Raw genomic sequence first — 26,846 nt, forward strand, 5'->3', positions numbered from 1 at the left:
CTACTTGAATGCCTCTATACAGTGGGCAGAAAGGGGGTCCCCAGGGCCAGTGACAGGGAACATCCCTGGCCCAGCAGATTGCAAGGCAATCTCATTGTAACTCTAATGCTATGTGGTGCTTGAGAAATCACTCAGCCTCTCTGGGCCTCAGTTGCCACATCCCTCAAATGGGAATTCTGGTTTGTTGCGATGGATCCAATGACATCACATATAAAAAAAGTTTACGGTCTCAAAGTCAAGTTATCACCGATGCTATTATTAGATCGATGCCTCCGTATTGTGTGTAGTCTCAGGAAATGAAATTTTACCTATGAGATGTATCCAGGTAATGGAATTTTGTTCTCTTAAGTCCCTGGGTTTGCTTTCCTACTTCTGGGGAGAACATTTTTTAAAATGCATCAAGTACGCAGTTCTTATTAAGGACACAGTTGGGGGCAGGGGGTCACCCTCATGACCTGTCCCCCAGGGCCATCCAGAAAGTGCTGTTGAACTTGCCCCAGCAGCAGTGACCTGTCCTGCACCACCCAGGGCCAGCATTTCTCCCCCCTCTTCCTGTTTTTCCAGTTCTCTGGCCTCCTGTCTCACTGTTGTCTGCCCTAGAAGCTCTCATCTTGTCATTTCTAATCTACTGTCTGTTAGCCTGGGGATTAACTGAATTTTGCCTGGGGAAAGAAAGCAACCAAGCTTATTAAATCACAGCCATGCTATGTACACAATTTTAAGCCAGTCATCTTGGGGTGATGCCTGGGGTGGCCCCACAGCCTTGTCCTGGGGCAAAGTACAAGAGCCCTGAACAGCCCGCTTAGCTGGAGGTCCCCAGCCCAGGTGGGTGACTGTCTGCTGATAATCATGATAAAAAACGGCCCAGAGGCAGCCAGCAGTGAGGAAGGGCTGCTCAGCCGGGAGAGACCAGATCTCCTGGGAGGGTGAGGGAAAGATTCCTCCCCTCCCCTCTCTACCAGGCTTGGGCCGGGCGATCCAGGCCTAGAGAAGACCCGGGTGGGTCTGGCTCTACAGAGAACAGAGGGTGGATGTCCACAGGTGCCCCGCCTTGGCGGGGTAGCTGCCTTGTACAGGGAGCAGGGGCTGCTCAGCCCTCCCTGGGGCCCTGTGATTTGCACAATAGCTCCCTTTCCTGGCACCAGAGCTTCACCAGGATAAAAGGGTGCCCTCAGTTCACCTCTTAACCCCTTCCAGGGCCTGCACATAGGGGAAGCAGGAATTCCGTCATCTCTGTTTTACAGATGGCGAAACCGAGGCTCAGAGAGAAGGGGATTGCTGTGCTGCAGTGGGGTGAGGAAACCCTTGCCTGAGCCCGTGATCTCATGTACCCAAGAGAAACTTTGGTACATGTGCCCAAGAAAACATGCTCAAGCATGCTAACAGCATGCTTAGTAATAAATAGCAAGATGGTGGAGGGAACCCAAAAGGCCTAGGACAGGAGATGGACAGACCAGTCAGTGGTCTAGTAAACTCAACGGAATATTACAGGGCCCTGAAAATGATTGTTAAGGGACAGAAGCAAGTCCAGGTCTAGCTACAATAGGGTATCTCAGTTTTAAACAAACAAACAAAAAAAGCAAAATGAAACAATTTTGGTTTAGGCGAGTATTACATGCAAAAGACATATTAAAAGAAGTCAACCTGTGGGAAGGGATTAAATCACGAGGGACAACAGCCATCAGAAACAGTTCTGGGAATCTGAATGCAGACTGTCTATGAGATGATAGGGAGTCAGTGAGTTCCGTTGAGTGTTACAATGGTATTGTGGATAATGTAAAAGAACAGCATTGTTCTGGGGAGACGTGGGAGATGTGTGTTGAAATATTTAGGCATGAAAAGTCAGGATGTTGGCAACTGACTTCAAACAGAGAAAGAGACAAGAGAGAGACAGAAATAAATGGGGTGGGGTCTGTGTGTGTGGGAGAGACACAAAGGGAGGGAGGGAACCTGGAACAATGTTAAGAATTAATGAATCCAGAGAAAGGATATACAAGCAGTCTTTATACTATTCTTTCTTTCTTCTTCTTCTTTTTTTTTCCCTGCAGTTTTGCAGGGAAAAAAACCAAGGGAATGACACACATAAAACTCAGAATATTTGTTCTGGGGAGAGAGGCAGACAAGATGAGGGGGAGCAGAGGGGCGGGTGTACAGCATTAGTTCCTGATTCTTAGATGGGTGGTGGGTTCATGGGCGGTCACTGCAGTATTTATTAACAAGCGAGCAAACAAATAGGGAACACAAATAAAAGAACAAAAATAAATGAATACTAAACGCAATGTGGCATCCTGGACTGGATTCTGGAACACAAAAAGGACATCACGGGAAAAACTGAAGAAATCTAAATAAAGCCTGTAGTTTAGCTAACCACATGGCACCCACGTTAATTTCTTAGCTTTGACAAATGTGCCACGGTTATGTAAGAAGTTAACACCCTCCATGGGTCAGATGGTATTTGGGAACTCTCTACTGTCTTTGCAACTCTTTGTAAATTAAAAATTGCTTCAAAATAAAAAGTTACGGCCATCAATCAACTGATGGATGGATCATTACATGCAGGATTGATGGCAGAGTAGGTCATGAGCCAGGGATCATGATGGATCTGATCGTGTATGGGGTCCTCTGGGGAGGGGGAGGGAAGAAAGCAAGCCTCCTCCCTCAGGGCTCCCTCAGGATGGGCTCTGTGCCTCCATCAATCCACGCCCTTTCCCTGGGGTGCGAGGCTGGTGATGGGTGGACCACAACCTGCCTGGGCAGGTGATCCATATTCCTCCCCGGGGCCCAGCTGTCTGACCTCCAGCTGACCCACTGCACACAAGAGCCTGGAACAGAGGGCTGTCTGGGTGAGGCCTCCCCTGTTGGGGCTACCAGGCCCTTTCACTGAGCCCCCCGACCCCGGCTTCCAGACATGGGGACGCAAATCCTCCGTCTGCTGATTGCACATGCCCGCTGGAGACTGGGCCTGGCAACTTACATAGTGATGCTTTATTCCTCATGGCAAGCCTGACCTCTAGGTGTTATGATCCCCATTTTATAGATAAGGAAACAGGCTCAGAGGAGTCCAGGTGCCTGTTCAAAGCCACCAAGGCCACACGGTTTGCAATGGGTGGTGCTAAGACTCACACCCAAGCCTTCTCTGACCGCTGGGTGCTGCTTTCCTATCTGGGAACAGCCCAGCACCTCCCCGAGGGCATTCTGCCAAATGCTCCTGCAGCTCTGCGGCTCGAACCCGCCAGCCAGGCTGGGCAGAGCAAGTGCCAGGTCTGTCCTGGACAGACCATCCTGGGACCAGACACACCCATGGCCCTTCCCAAGGGAGATCACCTCCTTCCCTCTCCACTCCCCTTCCTCCGTGGTCCCAGCCACACAGCTGATGGGGCCAGGGACAAGTGCTGACCCATGGCCACCGAGGCCTAGGCCAAACTGCGGCCACAACTGGCCGGGTAGGGGATGCTGTGCACTCAGCACAATGAGCAGGGCATCAGAGCCTGGCTGGGGCAAGTGGGCAGAGGGAGGCAGCTGACCACACAGGCCGGGGCTCTGCTGGCTCACTTGGGGAGGGGGGCGATTTTGAGGCCACGATCTGATGTACAACAGCAGCAGCAGCGAGCTCTGCTGCCAACAACACGGGCAAGGCGCTCCCCGTGGGCTGAGCCTGCTGTCTGTCTTCACGTGTTCACGGTTACAGCCTCAGCGCCCATGGCAACGCCCGACACACGTCAGAGGCGCTCGGAAGAGTGCTGTCCGAGAAATTACGCTCCTACGTGCCAGGCCTTCCTCTTAGATCTTTGCATGGATTCATTCACTCAGTCCTTCCAACAACCCTATAAAGTTGGTCCTAGGGGTATCTCCATCCTACAGACACGGAAACTGAGGCACACAAAGGAAGCCACCTGCCCCAGGTTACTCCGTGAGTCGGTGGAAGAGCCGGGGCTGACCCCAGACCACGAACCGCCTGGCCACACAGCCTCTCCCTGTCCTTCTTGGCCACGAGGCCAGGGCAGGGGTACCTGACAGCCTACTGACTGCCCACCGGGACTGGGTTCCTGCATGAGGGGAGCGGAGAGTAGCTCTTGCTCCCACCCCATCCACGCTGCAGATTCTTCGCGCTCTCTCTGCACCCGCAACCCCCAAGCCCTCGTTTCCACCTGCCTCCTCGAGCACCTTTGATTCTGCACATCTCTGAACGGACACTCCAAGTCTCCCGCAAACCTGGTCCTCCTCCCTTCTTGTGGGTCTCCGGCCCCACCCTCCCGCATGGTTGCTCAGGAGAGAAACCTCCTCGTCTGCCTCCAACTCTGTGCTGGGATGAGTAGGTGGCCCCCAAAGCTGTTTGTTCCCTAATGCCCGGGCCCTGTGGCAAGTTTCTCTATATGGCAGAAGGGACTATACTGGTGTGATTAAATTACGGATCTTGAGATGGGAGACTATCCTGCATTATTCAAGTGGGCCCTAAAAGTAACCACAAGGGTCCTTGTAAGAAGGAGGCAAGGTCAAAAGCAGGAGATGGGACAGCAGAGGCAGAGGTTGGACGGATGCACTTTTGAAGACGGAGGCGGGGCCACCAGCCAAGGAACGCAGGCGGCCTCTGGAAGATGGAAAAGACAAGAGAACAGATTCTTCCTCTGAGCGCTGGGCTTTCCTACTTCATAGAGTGGAGGGGAAATCTCTTCCTAACGCGCCTTGTGTGGCGTCTGTAATCCTGCACAGTGGGGCCTGGGGCCATGAGTGCTCACAGCTGGACTCCCAATGTCCCTAACAAGACGCTTAGCCATGTCTCCGGGCCATGGGCACAAGAGAAGGGCCTCCCCCAGGGAGAATGGGGTTCTCCCACTGAGCACCAGGACACAGCCCCTCCTGATCCCCCGACCCCTACCAGCTCCTCCTTGTTTTTTTCTGACCCACAAAGGCTGACGGCACCAGGGCCCTGGCCCTCTGACTCCACTTACTCCCGGTGATCTCACGCGCTGTTGGGGCTTTCAATACCAGCAGTAAGCCTGGGATTCCCTGTTATACCCCAAGCCTGGACCACTCCCCTGAGCCCCGGAACTGCCCCTGGATGACATCCCAGACCTAACATGCCACAAACATGCCTGATCCTCCCCCCACCCCACCAGCTCCTCCTGCACCTTCAGCTACCAACCTCCATGCTTCCAGAAACTCAGCCCAAATCCTCGAGGTCAAACTCAACTCCTCTCCCCCTCACAGCCCACATCAGCCAATTCGGTCGGCTCCAGCTACAAACTGCCCAGAGTCCAGGACTCACCATCGCTGCTGCCGTCACCGGGCCTCGCATGCATCACTACTAACACCTCCTTACACCCTCCCCTGCTGCCACCCAGTGTGTGCCCACCCAGCAGCCAGAAGGATCCTGTTAGATCCTAAATTGGATTCTGTTCCTCCTCTGCTCAGAAGCCTGCACTGCCTCCCAGCTCGCTCAGAACAAGGATCAGCATTCTGATCCAATCCCCCCACCATCGGCTTTCTCTCCCAGTTCTGTCTCCTACCACATCCTCTGCCTGACCTCCCACCCTGGTAGGGGACCACAGGGCCTTTGCACTCGCTGTGCTCTGCCAGCAACGCTCCTCCCGATCCCTCTGGCCATCCCACATCTCTTGCTGTTAACTCCCTAAAAATAGACACCACCTCTCCCATCTGCGTCCCTGCTGCTCAGCACTTACATCTGGTACACTTTATCCCTTGCTCATTGTTCTCTGCGTCCACACCAGAACAGCAGTTCCAAGAGGGGGGCTTTCTTTCATTGGGGTTGTTCAAAAGCCCAGCACCCAGCCCAGGAGACACCCTGGAACTGTTCACGTACTAAGTTAACTGCCCCTGAGCTCTCAAACCTGAAGGGTCCTCTGCAGGCAGTGCTGCCCTGTACTCAGTCTGGGGCTCCAGAGGGCTCGGGCTGCGTGCCCCACCCCCACCCCCACGAGGTCTCTTTTGCCATCAGACCCCTCCCCAGGAGGTTGGAAAGATCCAGTCCACCCAGTAAACTGCAAGTGCTGGGCCATACTTAGTGCCCCACCCCCAGGCCTCCCCTTTTGTAGCTCAAAGACGCATTTATCAGCTGCTAGAGCTTCTGTTCAGCACGTGGTGCCTAGTGACCCGAGAACTGATCTCACTCCAGTGCCAAATAAAGGCGTTGGTTGTTCCCATCAGCTTGGGTGGTCCCAGCTGGGGAACTGGTTTCTGTGGTGAGGTTTTCTGGAATGTTGCAGAAGAGTTTGAAGCCCCCCACTGCTCCCTTCTGGGGCCTGAGGAGCCCGCTGGCTAACAACAGCCAGGAACCTTGAGGTACCCCTCCCTACCTGGCAGGGCTGGGACCACTGACCAACCCAGGGGCAGGATGGGGTGGCCATGACCCAGCTGAGCCCCAGCTGAGTCCCAGTGGGCCAGGAAAGGGCGGAGCCTCCCTGACATCACACTGTTTCATCGCCCACTGGGCCACCTCGCCTGGAAGAAAGGAGGCAGCCAGCCAATTCTGGGCCTGGCAGCCGGGTGTCTGCCCACAGAGGCCTCCAAGCCCCGCCCAGCAGATGCCAGCTCTTCCCGGGAAGGCAGAAGAGAGATCATTACCGGAGCCTAATTAACAAAGAAAAGCAGAGATAATTAAGTGGAGAAACATGTGGCTGGCACTGGAATTGTGGTATCTTTAGAAACTTGAGAAAGGGTGGTTTTTTTCTGAGCTCTCAAGAGTGTGACAGAGCTGGAAGGGTGGAGAGGGGGTGGGGAAGGGAGGCGAGGGAGGCAGGGGCCTGAGAAGTGAATGTGTGACTGAGGGTGGGGAGACCATGGAGAGTGTCCCTGCTCCATGTGATCCGGAGGCCCAGAAATAGCAAGGTAACTTATCCAAGACCAAAGACAGTAAGTTCACTTATCCAAGGTCACACATCTCCTAGAGGGCAGCAGGGGACTTGTCCCTGCTCCTGCTCAGTCCCTCCCTGACCCCACAATACCCTCTGCTGAGGTCAACCCCAGGCCCAGCTCAGGGCCCCCTCTCCAGGAAGCCCTCGTCACACAGCACCCAGTGAGTGACAGGAGACCTAGCAGAGGCCCCAGCGGGGACAATGACAAGAGGTACCATCCCGTTTGGGGCTGGGGTCATTCCCTCCTCGTGTCCTCCCCGCAGATGGGCTCACAGCCCTCCACTTGGGAGACCACAGCTGAGCTTCTCAAACTGGGCCTCAGACAAGGCCAGGGTGGGAAGTAGGTCAAGTGGCATCACCTATTTCATCAGCAGGATGTAATTTAACACAGTTCCTTAAGTTAAAACTAAAGTTTATGGAGCGGGGCCTTCCTAGATAAGGCTTGGGTCCTGGTCCTCGGGGGTGCTCGGGCTCCGGCCACGGGGACGTCAGCGGAAGAGCCTGCCAAGGCCGGGCCTGCAGGGTCCAGTCCACGCTGCAAAGCCAGGCCTTCCAGGCCCTCCACGCTCCGGCCTGGCCGGCCTCTCCGGCTCGCCCCTCCTGCACACGACATTTAGCCCTCTTTTCCTTGCCTTGGTGGCGCACCCAGTACAGCCCTGGTGCAGGACTTTGCCCACTTTCCAAGTAGGGAAAGCGAGGCCCAGGCAGGCAAACCGGACTTGCTGGAGTTGCACAGGAAGTCGGCAGCTCTGCTCTGTCTCTGGGGCCCGGAACCCCTAGTCTGGGCTGGGGAGTGGGGTGGGAGGGGGCCTGGCTGCTCACCCAAGAGCTCCCTCAAGCTGGCAGGGAGGGCTGCACTGCTGGGTCCAGAGAGAACCAAAAGGAGAGGAAGCTGGCCTGGGTCCTGGGGGAACCCCAGGTTCGCCCAGAAGGGAGCTGGGGCAGGGCAGCTGGGCCTGTAACTCGGGGTTATCAGCGAGCGGCTGTGGGAGGCTCAGAGCTGGGCAGCAGACGGAAGGGAGTCGCTGGGTGGGGAGGCCCCTCTGCACACTTCTGGATTCTATTTTTTTTTGGAAGGGGAGGTAACGGGGTTTATTTATTTGCTTATTTTTAATAGAGGTACTGGGGACTGAACCCAGGACCTAGTGCATACTTAGCACGTGCTCTACCAGTGAGCTATACCCTCCCCCACCTCCTGGATACTAAGGGGCTGGGCTTCCAGGCAGATGGCACAGAGACGCACAGAGACGCACAAGACAGAGGCAGCGCCAGCTGGCAGAGCCCTTCCTGCCCTGTCTGGTGGGTGGCCGCTCAGATGTCGCCAGTGACAGGGGATTCACTACCTAACAAGGCTTTTTTTTTTTTTTTTAAACCACCACTATTCGAGAATAGTTCTAGAATGTTCATTTCCTTGATCCCTCTAGTGTTGCCTAGGACTCTGCTCTCTCTGATTTGCAAACAGCTGCCTGACTCAGCTCTTCTTACCCGCAAATCCCTCCACCTCCTTTCCCTGGGCTCTGCCTCTTCTGTTCCTTCACGGGCTCGTCTTCCTCAAGGTCCCTTGGAGGTCGGTGTGCTCCAGGGCTCCGCCATGGGCCCTCTCTGCTGGCTCCACACTCGTCAGAGTGGTGGCTGCACTGTCACTACTGACACCTCTAAAACCCTCTCCTGATCCCTTTTCACCCTGCAGCTCCGGCCCCATCTCCCCTCTGCCACTAAAGGGCCATCATCTGTCCCTGGTGGGTTCCGTTTCTCTTCTCTCATTCTCTCCTGAGCCCACGATTCTACTTAGGTCCCCTCCTCTCCCTGAAACTGCTCTTGACCATGCTGCCCCTGGACCTCTGGGTTGCTCTCCACCCCCGACTCCCATCACGGTCCCGTCTCAGGACTGCACCTGACCTCGCAGCAGCACGGGGCACACAGGTGATCGCTCTCCTTCAGCGGTTTCTCACTTGGCTTCTGGGACATGACACCCACTGGGTGTGCCACTTCTCCCTCCTCATCTCTAACTTCTGGAGGGCCCCAGGGATCAACCCTGGACTCTTTGTGACTGTCCATCCTCAACCCCACTGTGATCCAGTTTCATGACTCAAATACATAAATTACAGAATGGCTCCCGATTGCACGTCTCCAGTGGGACTCTCTCTGATTTGTAGATCTAACTGCCTACCCAATCTGTCCGCTTGGGTGTCAAATTTGCCCACCACTCAGATCCTCCCTCCCTTTCCCCCTCTAGCTGCTTGGGACAAAATCTTGATGTCATCCTTTATCCCTCTTTTCCATAACCCACATTCACTATCAGCAATCCTGTTGGCCCTACTTTCAAAATAGGTCCAGGGCCCCAGGGCCTTTGCACTGACTGACTCTTCTCCCTAGATGTCTCAACCTGGATTTCTACATAGCTCATACCCTCTCTTCATTCAGGCTTAACTCCTCGTGGCCTATCTAAAACTGTCCTCTTGACAGATGGTCCTATCTCTGTTGTATTTGTCTCCACAGCAATTGTCACTATTGAGTATGATACTATTTGTTCTTATTTATCGGTCTCCCTTAGTAGAATATAAACACCACATGGTATAGATTTTTTTTACTCCATATTCCCAGATCTTGGGTGGCAGAGTAGGCATTCAATAATTTTTTGGTGTATAAATGAATGAACTCAAAGGATTGTGAGCCTCAAGGGCTAGACAAACAAGACCGATGTTATAGATACTGACAGCCAGAAGAGGGCAGCAAAGAGCCACCCAGTGTGGATGAAAGGTGTGGGGCCAGGAGAACCTGAGCACATACTGTGTGACCTCCATTGAATTCCTTAACCTCTCTGAACCATTTTCCTCCTGTAAGACTGGTTATTAGAGGAGATCAAATGTGCTGGTATGGGAAGACTTGGTAATTGGCAAATCATAAGCATAAGGTGGATGTTAGGTGTCCACGGTGTGAAGAGCTGGTTGCCCCAGTGTCCACTGTTGGGGACAGGGCCCTTACATAACTATGATGCACCCTGATGAGGGAGCATTATAAAGTGCTTTAAAGACATGGGAAAATGCTTATGCTTTAAGTGTATGTGTATGTAAATTTACGGAAAGAACAAGACACAAAATTAATAAGCTTGGGGAAAAATCTGGAAGAAATGTATCATCATAAAGATGAACAGTCATCTGGGTAAATTTCTGTATTTTCCAAATTTCCACCATGGGCATGTATTTGCCTTTCCCAACCTACTAGGATGTTCTGCAGCTGTTGCTACACCAGCTACCTGGGCAGAGGGCCTCTCCTTCCTTAGTCATCACTGATTCTTCTCAGCACTTCCTGAATGGCCCCCTTTGCTGTCCTGGGTTTGCATGGCCTCGGGCCCCTCTGGGTTTGGGGAGAGATTCACCTCGACTTGGTGCTGCTGAGGGCACAAAGAGAGGTGTCAGACTCACCTGGAGCCCCTTCCGCTTGCCTGCCAGTTCCCCAGGGCTTTGAGGACAGAGACTGGTCCCAGCCACCTGCCTCTCTGGCCCCTGGCCCAGTTTCCCTAATTATCTCAGAGCTGCTGCAGGCAGGTGGGTGAGGGGGGAGCAGCCTGGCCAGGTGGCAAGGCAGTACCTATGGTGTGCATCTCTCCCAGGCCTCACTCACTCAGGCCTCCAGGGTTGAGCCTGGTTTACTTGGCTCCTTGAAGCCAGGCCTGAGCTCACTCTAGTACAAGTCAGGGGCCTGGCCCCACCATCCCTCTGCAGCCCCAGGCCCTCAGCAGGCTCCCTCTAGCCAGTGCGCCCAATCCCCAGGGATCCCATGAAGGCCCGGGCCCACAGCTGCTCTGACCTGGAGCTTGGAATCCTACCCACCATCCTCCAAGGCTCGGTCCAAGTCCGTCTTCATCCCCAGCCAGGCGCCCACCCACCACTCAGCATGAGCAGGAAGGGACTGCTACTACTAGACACCAGTGGGGAAACTGAGGCCCCGAGAGCAGATGTGATGTACCCAGTTGGGGCAACACCAAAGGCCTTGTGGGGTCATCTTGTGACCCACACAAAACTGGCCCAGGAACAGCTCTATCCTTGCCTCATTTTTGGCCGGCCCACTGTTTCCAGGCCGAACTGTGAAAGCACCAGATTTAATGACCAATTCACCTTCGAAGCATAATTCCTTCTTTAGAATTCACCTTCTTGAGATGGCTCTGTTAAGAAAGACTTCTATGGGAGCCTTCTACAAATGACCTAGAAAATCTCAGCCATCCTTAGTTAACAGGGTCCCTCCCTTGCCCTCCCCAGGGAAGTCCCCGTTCTTCACGACCCTCCCTCTGCAGCACCCTCCTCCCCCATGCTGCCTTCGCCTCTCCACCACCTCTTTCTCCCCTCCCACTGACCCAGCTTTCCAAGCGATGGTCTGCATACGTGTAAACCCTCCACAGTGGGTTGCAGGGATGGGCTTCCTAGAGGTTCAAGGCCCCAGAGGAGCCTCAACAGAGAGGAACAAGGGGCATTTCTCCAACCACCGGAGTGGACAGCTGGATGTCTTGTGGGTACCAACTGGACAGGTGACATTCAAGACTCGGTGGGCTCCCTCCCCCTAATCCTGGAATCCTTCTGGAACTTGGAGACAAGTCTGGGGAAAAGGTACATCCTAAATGGACTCAGATTAACTTTCTGCCATTATGTAATGGGGGCTTTGGGTAGAAATCTAATTCAATTTTGGAAGAATTAAAAAAAAAAAGTTTACATGTCTTGCACTTCTGAATTTGTAGACTAAAATCCATCCCATATTTTTAGAAGATGAAAGAAAAAGGAGAAAGTCCCCATGCTCTCACTGTGCCCAGGATAAGGCCTGCCTCTTTGCCATTGCATGCCACACCGGCTCCATCCCCCGCAGGTGCCCCAGCCATGTCCCCCGGACAATGCCCTCACTTAGGCTGTACCTTGTGTCAGCACCACACCACACCTCCAAGGCCCAGCTTAATGTCACCTCTTCCAGGAAGCCTTCCTGAAGCTCAGGAATAACAGTAACCCCCCCCCCCCAACTGGCTGAGCCTTTCCTATTGCAGCTGGTCCAGGGCCAAGGGCTTTTACAGACGTCTCTCAAGTATCAGCAGGGAGAAAACCATCCTCCAGTGCCCACCATTCATCTAGTTCAGATCACCTTGGGAGGCAGATATGCCATCCCATCTTACTGATAAGTAAGTGGAGGCTCAGGGTGTGAAATCATGAGCCCAGAGTCACATGGTCAGTAAGAGGGGTCAGGGACTTGAACATGGCTCTGAGCACCAACCTGTGCTTTCCCATGGCCCACACACCACCTCAGCTGACAGTCCCAAAGCAGATAATCTACCAACACGCTACACACGCAGAGCACCTGCCTCTGGTACAGCATTCATCGGCCATGGGAGCCAGGACACACCTTCCCCACTGACCTGACCTCCTGCTCCAGTTCACCTCAGAACCCCAAGAGCTCGCCTGCAGCAGGCTTTGGCGACTGTCTCTTGGACGGTTTGGGAACAGCCCTTTCTGGGGCAGAACAGCATCCAGTGACCTCTGGTGAACCCTCAGAGGCTCCTGTGAGTCTGGACACCTTCCCAGCCCAGAGCAACAAGTGGCATGAGTCAGCACAGTGCTGGCCTGCCAGCCCGTCTGCCCCGGCCCCTCCAGGCTGACACTGTCTGAGATGCCAATGCCTGGAAAGGTGCTGGCAGTTCCATCCCTGAGGGCTGGGGCCAAAAGCACTTTCCCATCTCTTCCAGGCAGCCTGCCACAGAGAAATGGGGGCAGGCGGCCACCATAGCAGTGATGCTGAGATTTCAAAAGCTGCTCAGACAGGAAGCTGAGCTGCCGACCCCTAAGCTGGAGGGCAAATCGTGGTCAGTGGAAGAGGTCACCCCAGGAAGGGGTGAAGGCTGCTGGCTGCCTCTCCGCCCCCTCAGCGTTTCTCCCCAAAGCCTGACATCCCCCTATTCGGTGGCTGCTCTGAATTACTAGCAGCCCGCCTGTAATCAGTGGGCCTCCCTGTCTCCCATGGGAAACAGGGAGTCAGGCCTGGAGCGAACAGCTCCTTCATTACAGTCTGGGTGTCCCAGGCAGGTTACTGAAGTTCTCTCGGCCTGTTTGTCTGGAAAAAGGTGACCAACCGTGCAAAGAGCTGAACTCACAGCCCAGCACACATGAAGTGTCATACGTGACTTTTTCTTTCTTGCTTTTCAAACTCATTAAAAAATGGGGACGCCCCTGGCAGACCTGTATTTTCAGGCCTCCATGAGGCCCTTTGCTGTGAGGAGTGGCCGGGGAGCACAGTGGGGGCAGGAGGAGGCTGACAGACTGCCTCGCCGTGTTTCCACTCTCCATCGGCAGAGGGAGGCCTGGCCACTCTTCCCGCTGCCCGCACCAGCACCCACTTGGGTGGACACCGAAGTTGGGGCAGGCAGTGGCTTGAAGCTGACTCAGTGGTCACAGTGCTGACGGGGTGACGGGGCCTGTGATGCAGGCAGGGCAGGCCGTGGGCCACAGGGCGCCCACCACGTCCTGGAGCAAGGCAGGTCCACAGAGGGCTGAGCAGCCTGTCACAGAGCTGGGATGGGCCCGGAGCCCCAGGTGGCACCAGGGAAGGTGTGTCCTGGCTCCCATGGCCGATGAGAAGGGAGTCCACAGGCCTGTGATGTTCTCATGAGCATCTGAGCCTTGTCTCCCTGTCCTGTCCTGCAGTCCCAGCTTGCTTCCCGGGGAGGCACTCACTCCCGCTGCGGTCGTCCGAGCCCGGCAGCCCCAGACCCACCTCTCCAAGGTGTGCAATGCGGATCCCGGGGCCGCAGCTACTCCAGATCATGGGTCTTGAGGCTGGACAGGCCACCTGCTAGCCGTGTGACGTGGGCACATCACTGAAACGCGAGCCTCAGTTTCCCCTTGTAAGTCGGGCTCCCGTGCCTAGCACAGGTCTGAGGCGTAAACGAGATGCCTCCTCTGTTCGTCACTGTGACCGGAGTACCTAGAACACTGCCTGGCCCTAGGCAGACCTCCGGAAATATGTGTAAGACGAATCCATGTGAAGCAGTCAGCACAGGGTCGGACATCCGTAATCTCTCGGCAAGATTTCTGCCGGGGCCACCTCTGCATTTTGCTGCTGTTACCTTCACCGTCTCTACCTTACTAACGTCATCTGGTTGCTTTCGCACCTCTGAGAATTCTGGAAAAACACCTCTGGTGTAGGCTTGGACCCTGCTGCTTACCCAGCTGACCCCCTGCCTCTTCTCCCCGCTCTCCGCGTCGGCTCTCCCCTGAGGCCCGATCAGAGCCGTCCTCAGCGGGAAGCCCTCCCCAAGCACCCCTCCTCCTGCTCCTCCTCCCTGGGGTCCCTGCGGCTGCCACATCACCACAGCCCCTCTCCAGTTCACCCCTTCCCCAGAAGCCCATCAGCCGGGCCTGGGCACAGGGATGAACAGCAGGGTCAGCGTGCTTGGAGTGAAATCAGATTCCAGAACTGCAGGCTTTCTCTGTTCCCAGCACAACCTCCCCGAGGGCACCAGGAGGGCAGCAGCTCCAAGTCAGGGGAGGGGGAAGGCAGCAGGTGAGGGGTCAATGTATACAGCTGCCTCCTTGGAGGCCCTGGCCAACCCTGACAGCTGACCAGGTGATCATGTCGCCCCCGCAGGGACAGCCTCTACTCATTCAGGGTCTGGGAGGGCCAAGATGTAGCCCAGGGGGAGGATGGGGCGGGATGCCTTGAAAGGGGCCAGGAGAGGCATTTTCCCAAGTGCGTAAGCTGTTACCCACATTTGACCACCAAGCTCGCAGGATCCCACGCAGACACCCACCCTCTGACGTTAGGAACCCACCGGCCACCAACCTTATCCACTCACTGAGGCCCCTTCATCAGGAAAAGTGGGGGGCACTGACCAAGCCAGGCCCCTCCCTCCTGAACCTCGGGTGGGTGTAGCTAAAAAGTCGCCAGTGCCACCCCACTGACCCTTTTTCTCCCTTCCAGAATTTGGGGCCAGGTTCCAGCCTGGCCTTCCTTCTCCCTTCATGGGTCCCCTGGGTCAGGGCCCAGGTGAGGTGGGAGAACAGATGGGCAGGGGCCTGGTTCCACTCCAGGTCCCAGGAACCTGTGTCCCACAGCAAGCTCAGCTCTGGCCTCTGGCCCCCAGCACCATGGCCGTCTGTCTCCCCCCATTGCCAATCTCCGCCCTCTCCCCCATAGCCAGCGCCTCTTACCAGGCTTTGGGATGAGTCCTTGAAAAGGCCTGGAAGAGAAACAGAGATGGGAATGTCGGGAGAAGGCCTGGAAGCTTGTTAGGAATGTGTGGGGCCCACCCTAGACCCACTGCATCAGAATCTGCGTTTTAACAAGATGCCTGGTGATTTGTGTGCACAGGACACTGGGACGATGCGGCAGGGCCACTGTGCACGAGGGTGAGCGTGGTCTCTCACTGGCTCTGCCCTGCTGGCTCTGTGACCTGGGGCACATCACTTGTCTCAATTTGCTCTCCTCTCATGTGGGCCACACACCTCTCCCCGGGGGCTGGGAGTGCAGTGAGCAGGGCTGCAGCAGGCAGACGGGAGCCTGTGAAGGCTGCCCCCACTATGATGGTTGGGGGGCAGCCAATCTCACCTCGATGAGCTCCCTGCACCCCAGGGGGCCTGCAGCCCCTGCTCCAACCCCCAGGACCCAGGATGATGCTGGGAGAGCAGCCTTGTACAGCCGAGAGGGCAGGACTGCCCGAAGGAAAGGACAATGGTCCCCCCCATGCTAGTCTGACTCCTCTCTCCTCTCCTTCCCCTGGGTACCTGGTGACGGTGAACTTGATCTTGTCAGCCACCGCAAGGATCCTCTCCAGGTTCTGAGAGCCAAAGGTGCACGGCTTTCGGAACGGGATTCCGGGGGGCAGGCCCTCGATGATAACCGAGCCGGGGTTACTCTTGATCCGCTTGTAGGGAACCTGGACCGGGTACTTGATGCCCAAGGCTTCCCCTGTGGACGACAGGGACAGAGGAAGTGTCGTCAGGAGCCAGAGGCTGTGCTGGTGTGTGCTCTGAAGCCGGGGGTGCTACGTGCACGGGTGTGATATGCAGTGCACACGGGGGTACAGGAGGGCTGTTGTGTGGTGCTGCAGAAAGCACAATTCGTGGGAGACTGGGAGGCAGGCGGTGTGTTGTGCAGGGGGCCTAGGGGGGTGTGGTTCTGTGCCCGGGCAGGACTGAGGAGGGGCAGGGAACAGGTGGCTCTGGCTGCTGGGGACAGGGCAGCGACTAATGTTTCTCAGCCTCACAGCTTGAGTTTCTGAAAGCCATCTCGAGGATGATACCTCACGGGCCCAGCTGGCCCTTCCCCACAACACCTGACCCTCCATCAGCCCCGTCAGGGGCTCTGTCTCACCCTGGCTCAGGACTGTCCTGGCTGGAGAGGGCAGACTGCATTTAAGAGCAAGGAAGCCAGGCTGGGGCCAGCCAGGGTGCAGCTTAGACCTCAGGGTCCTTTTTCCATGTCTGGAGCTCAGCCTCGTTCCTGTCACCAAACCTCTGCAGAGCGCTGTGGCATGTCTACTCCAGGGACTGGACTTCGTCTTACAGCCTGGGGGCAGTCCTGAGTCCACTGCTGATCCACCCTGGGCCGAGGCCTGCTGTCTACTGTCTGACTGATGTGAACCTCTGTGGCTCTGTCTTAGGTGGGGTCCACTACAGGTGCCCCCTCCTGGACAGAGGGCTGGACACTCCCAAGGGGCATGTTGAAAGCATCAACCTCAGTGTCGCAGGGTGCCCCTTGATGAAGACGTGCTGCAGGAAGGCCTGCACATCTTGCACTAAGAGAAACAGCCGAACTTTTTCTGGGCAATGAACTAATTTTTAGCTCATGGACACTGGGAATGGCATAACTGGCCTAATTTCCCTTTTTGCTCTGGCTCCTAGGAAACTCAAGAGTCTGATGCATGCCCTGCATCTAGCAAGTACAGAATTTCTGAGTCTTCATGTTATCCTTGGTTTTGTGCCATTGCTTCAGCTTGTTTGTTTGGTTTTATTTAATTGAGATATAATTCACATACCATAAAATTTACTGTCTTAAAGTATATAATCCAGTGGTTTTTAGTATACTCACCAGGTTGTGAAATCATCACCACCATCTAACTCTAGAACATTTTCATCACTCTAAAAGGAAACCCCATACCCACTAGCAGTCACATCTCACTCCTCCCCTGTGTCCACACTAATCTACCTTCTGTTTCTATGGATTTCCAGTCTGTTTTAAATTCTTTATCCTGACGTTCCTGCTGACTATATTCTATTGCAAAGAAGTCCTTTTTGAAATGAAAAACATTAGGCAGAAATGAAAACATATCCATAATCCACGAATGGGAAGACTGCTGTCTTAAGTTCTTTAATTCTCACCTCCAAAATGGCTCTTGCTACAATGATTGATGGTCTCCAGGTTGCCAAACTCAGTAGATATTTGCCCTCTTTTGGCAAAATCCAACACAAATGATCACTCCCCGCTCCTTAAAACCCTCTCTTCTGTGTCCGTGATGCCTCACTTTCCTGTTTTCCCCTTTCTGGCCCTTGGCCACTCCTCCCCTTCCTGGACTTGGCCTCTAAACATGGAGCTCCTTGGACTTCTGCACAGGTCCTCTTTCTGCCCCCTTCATATTCCCAGGGGTGTCTCCTCTACCCCCATGGTCTAGTTTTTGTGTCCAATCCAGACTCCTCTCCTGAACAGCAGGCTTGCATCTTTGCTCACTCCTCAAACTCAACACATCCAAAGGGAACCCGTCATCTCTTCCCTTCAAATTTCCCGCCTTGGTGAGGGCACTGCCCCTTCTCTCTGGCTGGCAGTCAGAGTGTCCACCTGTCCCTGGCAAGTCCTATGCTTCCAACTCCTTGCCCTGGTCACGGTGACAGGTCCAGGTAATCCAGACCTAAGCCAATGAGCCCGTGGAATTTTTATGCCTTGGGACTGGGTAAAGAATGAACATGTGACTCACTGGTGAGAAACAAGGGGAAACAAGGGGAAGGCTCAGAGAATTCTGGGAAATAAGCTGTCTGGCTCTTTTGAGAAAGCCTTGGGGGAAAGCCAGCTTTCTCCTTTTCTTCTGGGAAGTGTGGATGGGGTGTCTGGACCTGCTGTGGCCATTCTGCTAGCAAGCAGGATGATGCTGAGATGATGCGGACACTGTGGAAAGACTTCAAGGACATCCCTGAGCTGCTGGATCCAGCTGAGCCTGAAGGCCACCCTACTGCTGGATTTCCTGTGCTATGAGCAATGGCTAATTGTACTGTCCAAAGAAAGCTGCATGAATCTCTGTCCCACCCTACATCTTCCTCTTACAGTGTAGTCTCAACATCCCCTAAAGAGAATGGGGTCTATTCCCTCCTCTAGCACTTGGATGGGACTCTGTAACTGCCTCGACCAGTAGAGTACAGCAGAGGGAACACTGCAGACCTCTGAGGCTGGGTCATGAAAGGCAACACAGCGTCACCTTGGCTTTCTCTCCCAGGACACTCAGGGGCCCTGACCAACAAGCAGGAAATCCAGCTTCTGTGGGGTGTTGGAAAGCCCACGTGGAGGGGTCACATAGAAACTGAGCAAGATGCCCGAGGGGCCCAGCTGCTCCAGCACCAGCTGTTTCCCCAGCCCAGGTGTCAGACATGTAAATGAGGATGCCGTCCAGATGACCCCCACCTCAGCCACCTTCTGCAACCCTGGGACTGACCCTGAGTGAGAGCTGCCCAGATGAGCTTGCTCCCAAATTCCTGACTCACTGACACCATCAGAGATAATGAATGGTCATGGTTACTTTAGATAACCACATTTTGAAGTGATCTGTTCTGCAGTCACAGTAACTGAACTATGAGGCAATTAACCCCCTTAATTGTTGAAGCCAGTTTGAGATTGTTTTTGTTACTTGAGACCAAAAACGCATCTTAACTAATACAGCTTGTTTTCTGTAAGCCAGGACGAAACTGGACACCTCTCTTCCTTCTGCTGCCCCTGTCAGTTCAGCACCAGCCATTCTCCCCTGAAGCGCATCCTGACTCCATCCAGTTTCCTCCAGCATCCCAGCCAGGGCCTGCCCAAGCCATCATCATCTAAACTGCTGCTCCTGCCTCTGAGCTGGTCTCCCAGCATCCACTCCCACCCTCCCGCATCCACTCCCACCCTCCCACAGCCACTCACTTTCCTCACAGCAGCCAGGAAGACACTTTAAAAGTGCAAAGCTACTCCATTTCCTTCAATCCTCCCGCCAAATACAAATCCAACACCATGGCTCCCTCCAAGGCCCTGGACAACTGGGTCTGTCTCCTGGCCAGCTCCTCAGGGTCCTCCTCTCCCCCAGTGTCTGCCCTCATGCTTCAGCTTTTGGCTTCCTCTTAGGACAAGCCTCAGGGCCTTTGCACATGCAATGACAGCAGCCAGAATGCCCTTCCTTCACACTCTGCTTGAGTAACTTCTTACCCATTGTTCAGTTCTTTCTTCAGAGAGCCCTTCCCTGGCCCCCAATCTAAGATACACTATTTTTTCTTGAGCAGCCTGCTCTTTTCCTGCATAATCGTGGAACAGTGCCTCCATGTTACTGGATTCTAGGTATAGTTGTTCGATGTCAGTCTCACATCACTGGTCTACAGGGCTCACGAGGGCAGGGACTGTGTGTATTTCTCACTGCTGTATCCTCAAGGCCTTGAGAACATAGTCAGTGCTCAAGAAATATTTGTAGGCAGGTGAGAGATAGTCACAGCCTGAACTGGGACGCTCCTGCCTCTCTTCCCGCCCCAGCTAGGCTTCCCTCCCACCCAGGCGCCCCGGGGCTCACCGTATTTCTTATTGAACAGATCCTGGACTTGTTCCCTCAGCGTGTTGGCGATGTCGATCCGCGAGAGTCTGGCGTCGTAATTTTCTGCAGTGAAAAACAATTACGGATTTGGGCTGTTAAATGAAGACACTTGGCGACTTTTAAGGAATATGATTTTCTAATTAGGGGGAACTCTTTCTCGGGCAATTATCCGATCCTTGGAGCAGACCCCTCAGAGTCCTCCAGCACTAACATCTTGATGGAGATGTGTTTTTCCCAGAAGGACTCACACTGTTGCGACAACAGTGATTGAGTCGGAGATTAAGTTAATTGTTGACATTTGAAAACCACACCAATAAGCAAGCCCTGGAGAGCAGACACCATGAAGGGGGACTGGCTTCCTGCACCGCCTGCACCACGGCAGGTGGAAGGGGCCTCCGTCAGGGTCAGTGGGGAGGTGGGAGGCCAAGGAGGCATGAGAGCTAAGCCGACCAGGCGGCCCCCATGGAGGCAAGGAACCAGCCGAGTAGCTCCCAATGGTCACTGACTCACCAGAAGGTATTTGTTAAGGAGCCCAGGTGTCAGCACCTGCCACAAGGCCCCTGACCTTTGGGAGATTAGAGCCTGGCACCGCCTTTTGGGAAGACAGAGGTGAGGAGGAGGGGGGAAGGGAGGGGATGGGACTCTGGGCGGCTGGACCCCAGTCTGCTAAGAGGACTGGGTATGAGAGCTACAGGGTGAGTGGGGAAATGTGAACTCCCCCATCACAGAAAGTTCCAGCTGCTCAGGAAGGAGTGAGAGGCTAGGCAGTGAGCAGGTGCCCCTCCGGATTTGGGTTCTAGCTCCCCGGGCTCCTCCACCCCCAGGGGCCGGCCACTGGTCTCTTGATCCCACCTTCTCCTTGGAGTCAGTGATCACCCAGGGCCTACCTGGGGAACACCCACCCTTGGGGACTCACAGCCACACCCCAGAGGTGCCTCAGTGTGCACATGGATGGCTGTACTCAGCCACCGCAGCCCCCACTGATGCTACACTTGATCTTAACTCAAAGGCCAAGAAGCGATACCAGCCCCCCTGTCGGGAGAGATGGAGCCTCCCCCATCGGACTCTGGCCCCTTCCTGCTTCTGTTTCTCTCTTACAGCTCCCTCATTCTTTCACTCAAGCTTTCCCCATCATCTTCCATGCCTCTCCCACCACACTCATCCTTCCACCCTTCCTGGGTGGGAAGCCACACCCTTCTTTCTCGGAGAGCCCTCCATGCCCTCGGTGGCCTCCTCTCCTCCAATTTCAAAGCCCTAAGGGCACAGCTGACTGCCTAACACAAAGTGGGCAGGTCAGCTGCCTCCCCAGACGGACGGTGGGCCAGCCCTCGTGCCCTGTACCTGCAGGCCCCAGAACCCCAGCCACCCTGTGGAACCCCTCACTCAGAGCTGGCAAACTATAGCCCTGCCTGACTGCCCATCAGCCCTGCTCAGACCCTGGGGCCCTGAGGTTGGCAGCCAGCCCCTCCCACCCCTAGCCTGGCCCTCCAAACCCAAGCCAGGTCAAGGTCATGGCATTGGGACAGCGGACCCCATCCTGAGCTGCAACCTTACCTTGAAAGCCCTGTCTCTTCAGGCTCTCGTCCACAAGAGGGTCCCCGGAATCCCTCTCTGGGGGCGGGGGGAGAGAAGCCAGGGTGAGCAGGCAGCTCCTGGGACCCAGGACAGAGGTGGTATCTGGTGGGGGCAAACCCGGCAGGGAGGGTGGAGGGGAATGCCGAGGGAGACGGGACCAGGTTGGAAAAAGCAGGAGGAGGGGTGATGGCAGAAGCCTGGGACCCCTCCCATGTTCAACCCGCGCCTTGGCCCATGACCCTGTGCAGGGTACCTTGGCTGTCCGTGAGGGGCTCTTTGACTCCTTCGGTAAGCAGCTCAGGCCTGCAAAACACAAGTGGGCTAATCACCAAGGTCTCTCCAGGCCTCCCCAGTACTGCCCAGTTCTCCTCTGGGCTTCAGTCTGCACATCTGTGTAATGGGCACTCCCGGCTCCAGACAGTCCAGGTCTGGGGTCCCTGTCCCCCAGCAGCTCTCCTGCTGACCCATGTGTGAGATCTGAGCGCTGTGCTGGGCTCTAAGGATCCAGCCGGGAGTGATATCAGCCTGGTTCTGGCCCAATGGAGCTAACAACTCACTCTGGGTTCCAGGATGCTGTGGAACTGCCACCAGCCCGGGTCAGACCACGTGGTCCGGGGGGCTTCCCAGCAGGCTGGTGTGAAGCGTGGAAGCAGTTGGGGCCGACTATGTGGGGAGATCTCGTGGGGAAGGTCTGAGGCTTCTGGCTGACACCATTTCACGCTGGAGTCAGGGGCCTTGGGTTTTTTTTTTTAAATTGAAGTGTAGTTGATTTACAGCATTGTGTTAGCTTCAGGTGTATACTGAAGTGATTCGTTTATACGTATATATGTATTTATCTATATTCTTTTTTTTGATTCCTTCCCATCACAGCTGTAATATTACAAGATACTGAATACAGTACCCTGTGCTATGCAGTCAATCCTTGTTGCTTATCTATTTTATATACAGTAGTGCACATCTGTTCATCCCATACTCCCAATTTATCCCTCCTCCTCCATTCCCTTCAGTAACCATAAGTTTGTTTTCTATGTCTGTGAGTCTGTTTTGTTTTGTAAATAAGTTCATTTGTACTATTTTTTAACATTCCACATACAAGTGACACCATGTAGTATTTGTCTGTCTCAGTCTGACTTACTTCACTTAGTGCAATAGCCAAGAGTTTTTTAACTTTGGAAAATTTGATGACAGCAAGGGACCATCTCTCCAGAAGAATGCACAAAAGAATATGAAAAATTTGGATACATGTTCAAGAATATTTTTTAATCAAAGGTTTAGAAAGTATGATTTGATTCTCTGCCAACTCTGATCAGCTGGCAGTGGCTGTCCGGAGCGTGGTCTAGAAGGATGTGGAAGTCAGGCTTAGGTGGAAAGAGCATCAATCACTGGTGACATCCCCTCCGAGTGATGATTTCTCACATACGTTTTTATGGGCTGACCTGTCGCCTCCCCAAATTTCATATGTTGAAGCCCTAAACCCCCAGAACACGACTATTTTGAAAGATAAGACCTTTAAAGGGATGATTAAGTTAAAATGAGGACATTAGGGTGGGCCCTAATCGCATCTGACTGGTGTCCTCATAGAAACGAGATTAGGTCACACAGAGAGCACCCCCAGGGATGCGTGTGCACAGAGAAGAGACCACGTGAGGACTCAGCTCGAAGGCGCTGTCTGCAGGTCAAGGAATGAGATCTCAGGGGGAACTAACCCTGCTAACACCTTGACCTTGAACTTCCAGCCTCCAGAACTGCAAGAAATAAATTTCTATTGTTCAAGCCCCCAGTCTGCAGTACTTTGTTATGGCAGCCCTGGGAAACTGACACATATATGCATACACACACAAACACGTACTTTATTGCGATGTAATCCACGTGTCACAAAATTCACCCTTTTAAAGTATACTGATCAGTGGTGGTTAGTATGTTCACGAAGTTGTTTATGAGCCATACTTCTAATTCTAGAACATTTACATCACCCCAAAATGCATCCTTTTTTTAAAGTAAGATGAATGAGAAGTAGCTATTTTCCACTAATATTCCAGATAGTATTTTTGACTAATTTTAAAAATGAGGAATAACAAAATAAATATACTCTAGTGCTCAATCTCTCTCCTCCAATTACCTCTTTTATAAAATCACCCGAACTAGTCTTTAATCCTATTACCTCAACTGTTCCCTGGACAAAGTTAATCACTCTTTCCTACTTGAATCATTTTCTTCACTTGGCTTTCAGGGAACTGGAATCAGTTAAATTCACCTTTTAAAACATTATTTTCTTTAAAAAAAAAAAAAAAAAAGACGAACTCCTGATACAGACAACCACATGGATGAATCTCAAAAGCTGAGTGAAAGAAGCCAGACCCAGTAAGATGCACACTATATGATTCCATTTCTGTGACATTCTGGAAAAGGCAAATGACAGAAAACAGATCAGTGGTGGCCAGGGGCTGGGGCAACCAACAAAGGGGCACAAGGGGAAGCTTTTGGGGGTGATGGAACTATTTTATAACTTGATGGTGATGTGACCATATGAGTTTGCCAAAAATCAAAGAGGTATACATTTAAAAAGGGTAAATTTTACTGAATATAAATTAAACTTCAATAAACCTGTCATAAAAAAAAAAAAAACAAACCCATCTTGACTGAGTACGTACAGTGTGCCAGGCTCTTTGCTAAGCCTTGACCTCCATGGTCACCCCATAAATGGTACAGTGTGTCCCGTTCATCACCCCGAGCAAACTGCCCAAGGTCACGGGGAGTCACAGGAGGAGCTGGACTCAGACCCAGGAGACTGTGAGCCACCCTAGTGCTTCTGGTTTGAGGGGATGGCCCAGGGAAGCAGCCCCCATGTGTTACGTCCCTCCTGAATGTTGACAGTTCCTCATGTTCTGTCCCCACCATGACCTCAGCATCGGGTCTGTTGAGGCCTGTAATCCACCTGCCATCCTCCCTGGAAGGCCCCTGAGCACCTCAAAGAAAACACAGGCCAGACCCAACTCTTGCCTGCAGCCTCTACCCACATCATCTGCTTCTCAAAAGAGGGTATCATGGCCATCACAGCTGCTCAGCCCCCAACCTTGAGTCATTCAGGCCTCCCACATCCCACATATCAGCAAATTCTACCAGCCCCATCTTCAAAACATTGTCTGAATCTGACAACTTTTCACCAGCCCACCCCTACCTTTACCAAGGCCAAGATGCTACTGTGTCCCCTGAGAGGGGTACAGCCTTCTCGCTGGTCTGTTTCTGTCCCTGCCCACCTTCATCAAAACCTTCTAGTGAGTTCTCATTAAGTCTGAAATAAAATCCAAACTCTTTAAACTGGCCAAGACCCTGTACGATCTGGCTCCTGCTATCTCTTGGGCCTCGTCACTCACAAACCTTCGCTCACCCTGCATCAGCCACACTGGTCCCTTGCTAGTCTTCAAACACACAAGTATGTCCCTGCCTCAGGGCCTTTGCACCTGCTGTTCCCGCTGCTTCAATGCTCTTCCACCAGATAGCCACAAAGCTTGTTTCATTAGGTCTCTGTTCCACTGTCCCCTCCATAGACAGGGTTCTCCTGCCCCTCTTTGTCCCTTTAACCTCCATTATAGCATTTATCCCTACCTGATATTTTATTGTGATTTTATTTGGTGAGATCAGCCAACTCAAGGGCAGGACTCAGTGCCATTTGCTGCTGCATCACTCCTGGCACACAGTGGGCACTCAAGATGTATTTGTGGAAGGAAGGAACCACATATCCACTGTTTGCATTTCCTGGAGCACCAGCCTCTCTTCTTCTCCTAGTGGAAACCAGGCCCCATGAGAGAGCTCCCTGCCCCATACCCCATCAGCCTGCTGCCACTCTAGGCGTGAAAGATACTGTGAGTCTACCAATTTGGGGGTCACCTACTCCCCCAGGGAGAACAAATCCTCTTTCTCATCACTTTTAACCAAGCCAAGCCTAAATTTACAAGACATCACAGTAATACACAGAAGCAACAAACACAAAACAGGTCACCCCACGACTTCCTTCATCTTTAAAAAAAATTCAGTAGCTGCCTTAATCTCCTCCAGAGGGACTTTATACCTGAGCGGGGCACACAGGTTGGATACAGCAGAGCTCCCTGGGACCTCACTGATAAAAACCAGATGCCCAAGGAAACGGAAGAGACCCAAAATGTCACCACCTCCTGTTTTCCAATCCTGGGATAATGGGGCATCTTCCTCGGCTTAGCTGCCCCCTGGCCCAGGACACCAACACGCCTGCCCAGAGATCAAGCCGACAGGCATATTCCCATTTTACATCCTGGCAAACTGGGGACTGCTCTCCTGAGACTGAGGGCATCAATCAGGTTGCTTTGGGTCTGGCAGGCCTGGGCTGGGCCTGCGCAATCTTGTGTCTGTCCAACTGGGTCCAAACCCCATCTCATGCCCTGCCGTTTAAAAAAAAAAAAAAGCCTTCCTCAATCTGAAGAAGAAGAGGGCTCCTTGGCACCGCTCCTGAGTGCTGGGCCAGCCCAGAGGGGCTCCCGTGGACCCAGTCAGGCCTCACCTCTTGATGACAAACTGGATGCTGTTGCTGGCCTCCAGGATCTTCCGGAGCTTGGCGATCCCGAAGCAGTTGGGCCTGCGGAGGGAGATGCCTTCAGGCAGCCCCACCACAAACAGCTCCTCTGGGTACATCAGGAACTTGGAGTAGGGCACCTTGACAGGCTCCGAGATGCCAATGGCCTTGGCTGCAGAGACACAGCTGCTGTAGGGCCACCCAGACCTAAGATGCCACGACCCTCGACTCCCACCCACCATGTGTGCATGGGGGCTGCAGGTGCTGGAGCTCTTCTGTAAGTGCCGTCAGCCCCGGTCTGTGGGTGAGACTCAGAGCCCACACGGGACGTGATCTGTCCCCTGGCGGTGCAGGTGAAACCACTGAGGGCTGGTGAGACCCGGCATCAGCTTCACCCAAGCCCTGCACTGCCAGAAAGGCCCTCCAGAGGGTCCCCGCCACACCCCTGTGTGGCCCAATACCACGCCGTGGGGACAGCAGATCTGATGCCCAGGCCAGGTACTGCTACTCACTAGCCATGGGGCCTCAGATAAGCCATGTCATGTCCCTAGGCCTCATTTTTCTTGTCTGTAAAATGGGCCCTAGGACACAGGATTTTGTGAGATGGGATAGAACTTGAGTGAGGTATCTCGCTAGGGCCTGGCCAACCACAGGGGCTTAATGAAGAGCAGGCTTCCCCCTGCCTCCTCATCCTCTTTCCTGGTCTTTCTAGTGGGAAAGATCTTACGCGCGTCCTCCAGAGGACCCTGAAGGAGGGGGTCAGTGGGGACAGAGGGACAGTTACAGCAGACAGAGTGGCCTCTCCAAGCTGAGGCTGAGGCAGACTGTGAGTGAGTGTAAGCATGTTGATGGAAGAGGCAGAGGTGCTGTGTTTCAGAGAGTGGGGTTCTCTGGCAGTGCCTCAGTCTCCCCAGGTGGGATGCCGGGTGCTGATGAAGTGCCTGGGCAGCAGTCCCTGTAGGGCCCCAGCCCCTTCCCAGTGGGTCCCAGCCCCTCCAGCCCCTCCCTTCCCTCTGCCTGTTCACAGAGCGGCTGGGATGGATTGGGGGGGAGGGGCGGTTGG

At 53.9% G+C, this 26,846-nt stretch overlaps 1 protein-coding gene across 6 annotated transcripts in view; it reads right to left on the minus strand.

Moving 5' to 3' along the window:
• GTF2IRD1 (GTF2I repeat domain containing 1) overlaps nt 1–26,846 on the minus strand; it is a 95,438-nt gene that overhangs the window by 10,426 nt on the left and 58,166 nt on the right. For 5 of the 6 annotated variants that reach the window (XM_064478610.1, XM_031432752.2, XM_064478611.1 and 2 more), the window contains 6 exons: nt 25,772–25,955; nt 21,491–21,540; nt 21,217–21,273; nt 19,642–19,725; nt 15,629–15,812; nt 15,056–15,084 (listed from right to left, as the gene is read on the minus strand). In XM_064478610.1, the coding sequence (XP_064334680.1) occupies nt 15,056–15,084; nt 15,629–15,812; nt 19,642–19,725; nt 21,217–21,273; nt 21,491–21,540; nt 25,772–25,955 (588 nt within the window). The remainder of the gene's footprint in view (nt 1–15,055; nt 15,085–15,628; nt 15,813–19,641; nt 19,726–21,216; nt 21,274–21,490; nt 21,541–25,771; nt 25,956–26,846) is intronic. The other variant, XM_064478609.1, reaches the window with a different exon arrangement.

This window comes from Camelus dromedarius, chromosome 24 (genome assembly GCF_036321535.1).
Source record: "Camelus dromedarius isolate mCamDro1 chromosome 24, mCamDro1.pat, whole genome shotgun sequence".
NCBI lineage: Eukaryota > Metazoa > Chordata > Mammalia > Artiodactyla > Camelidae > Camelus > Camelus dromedarius.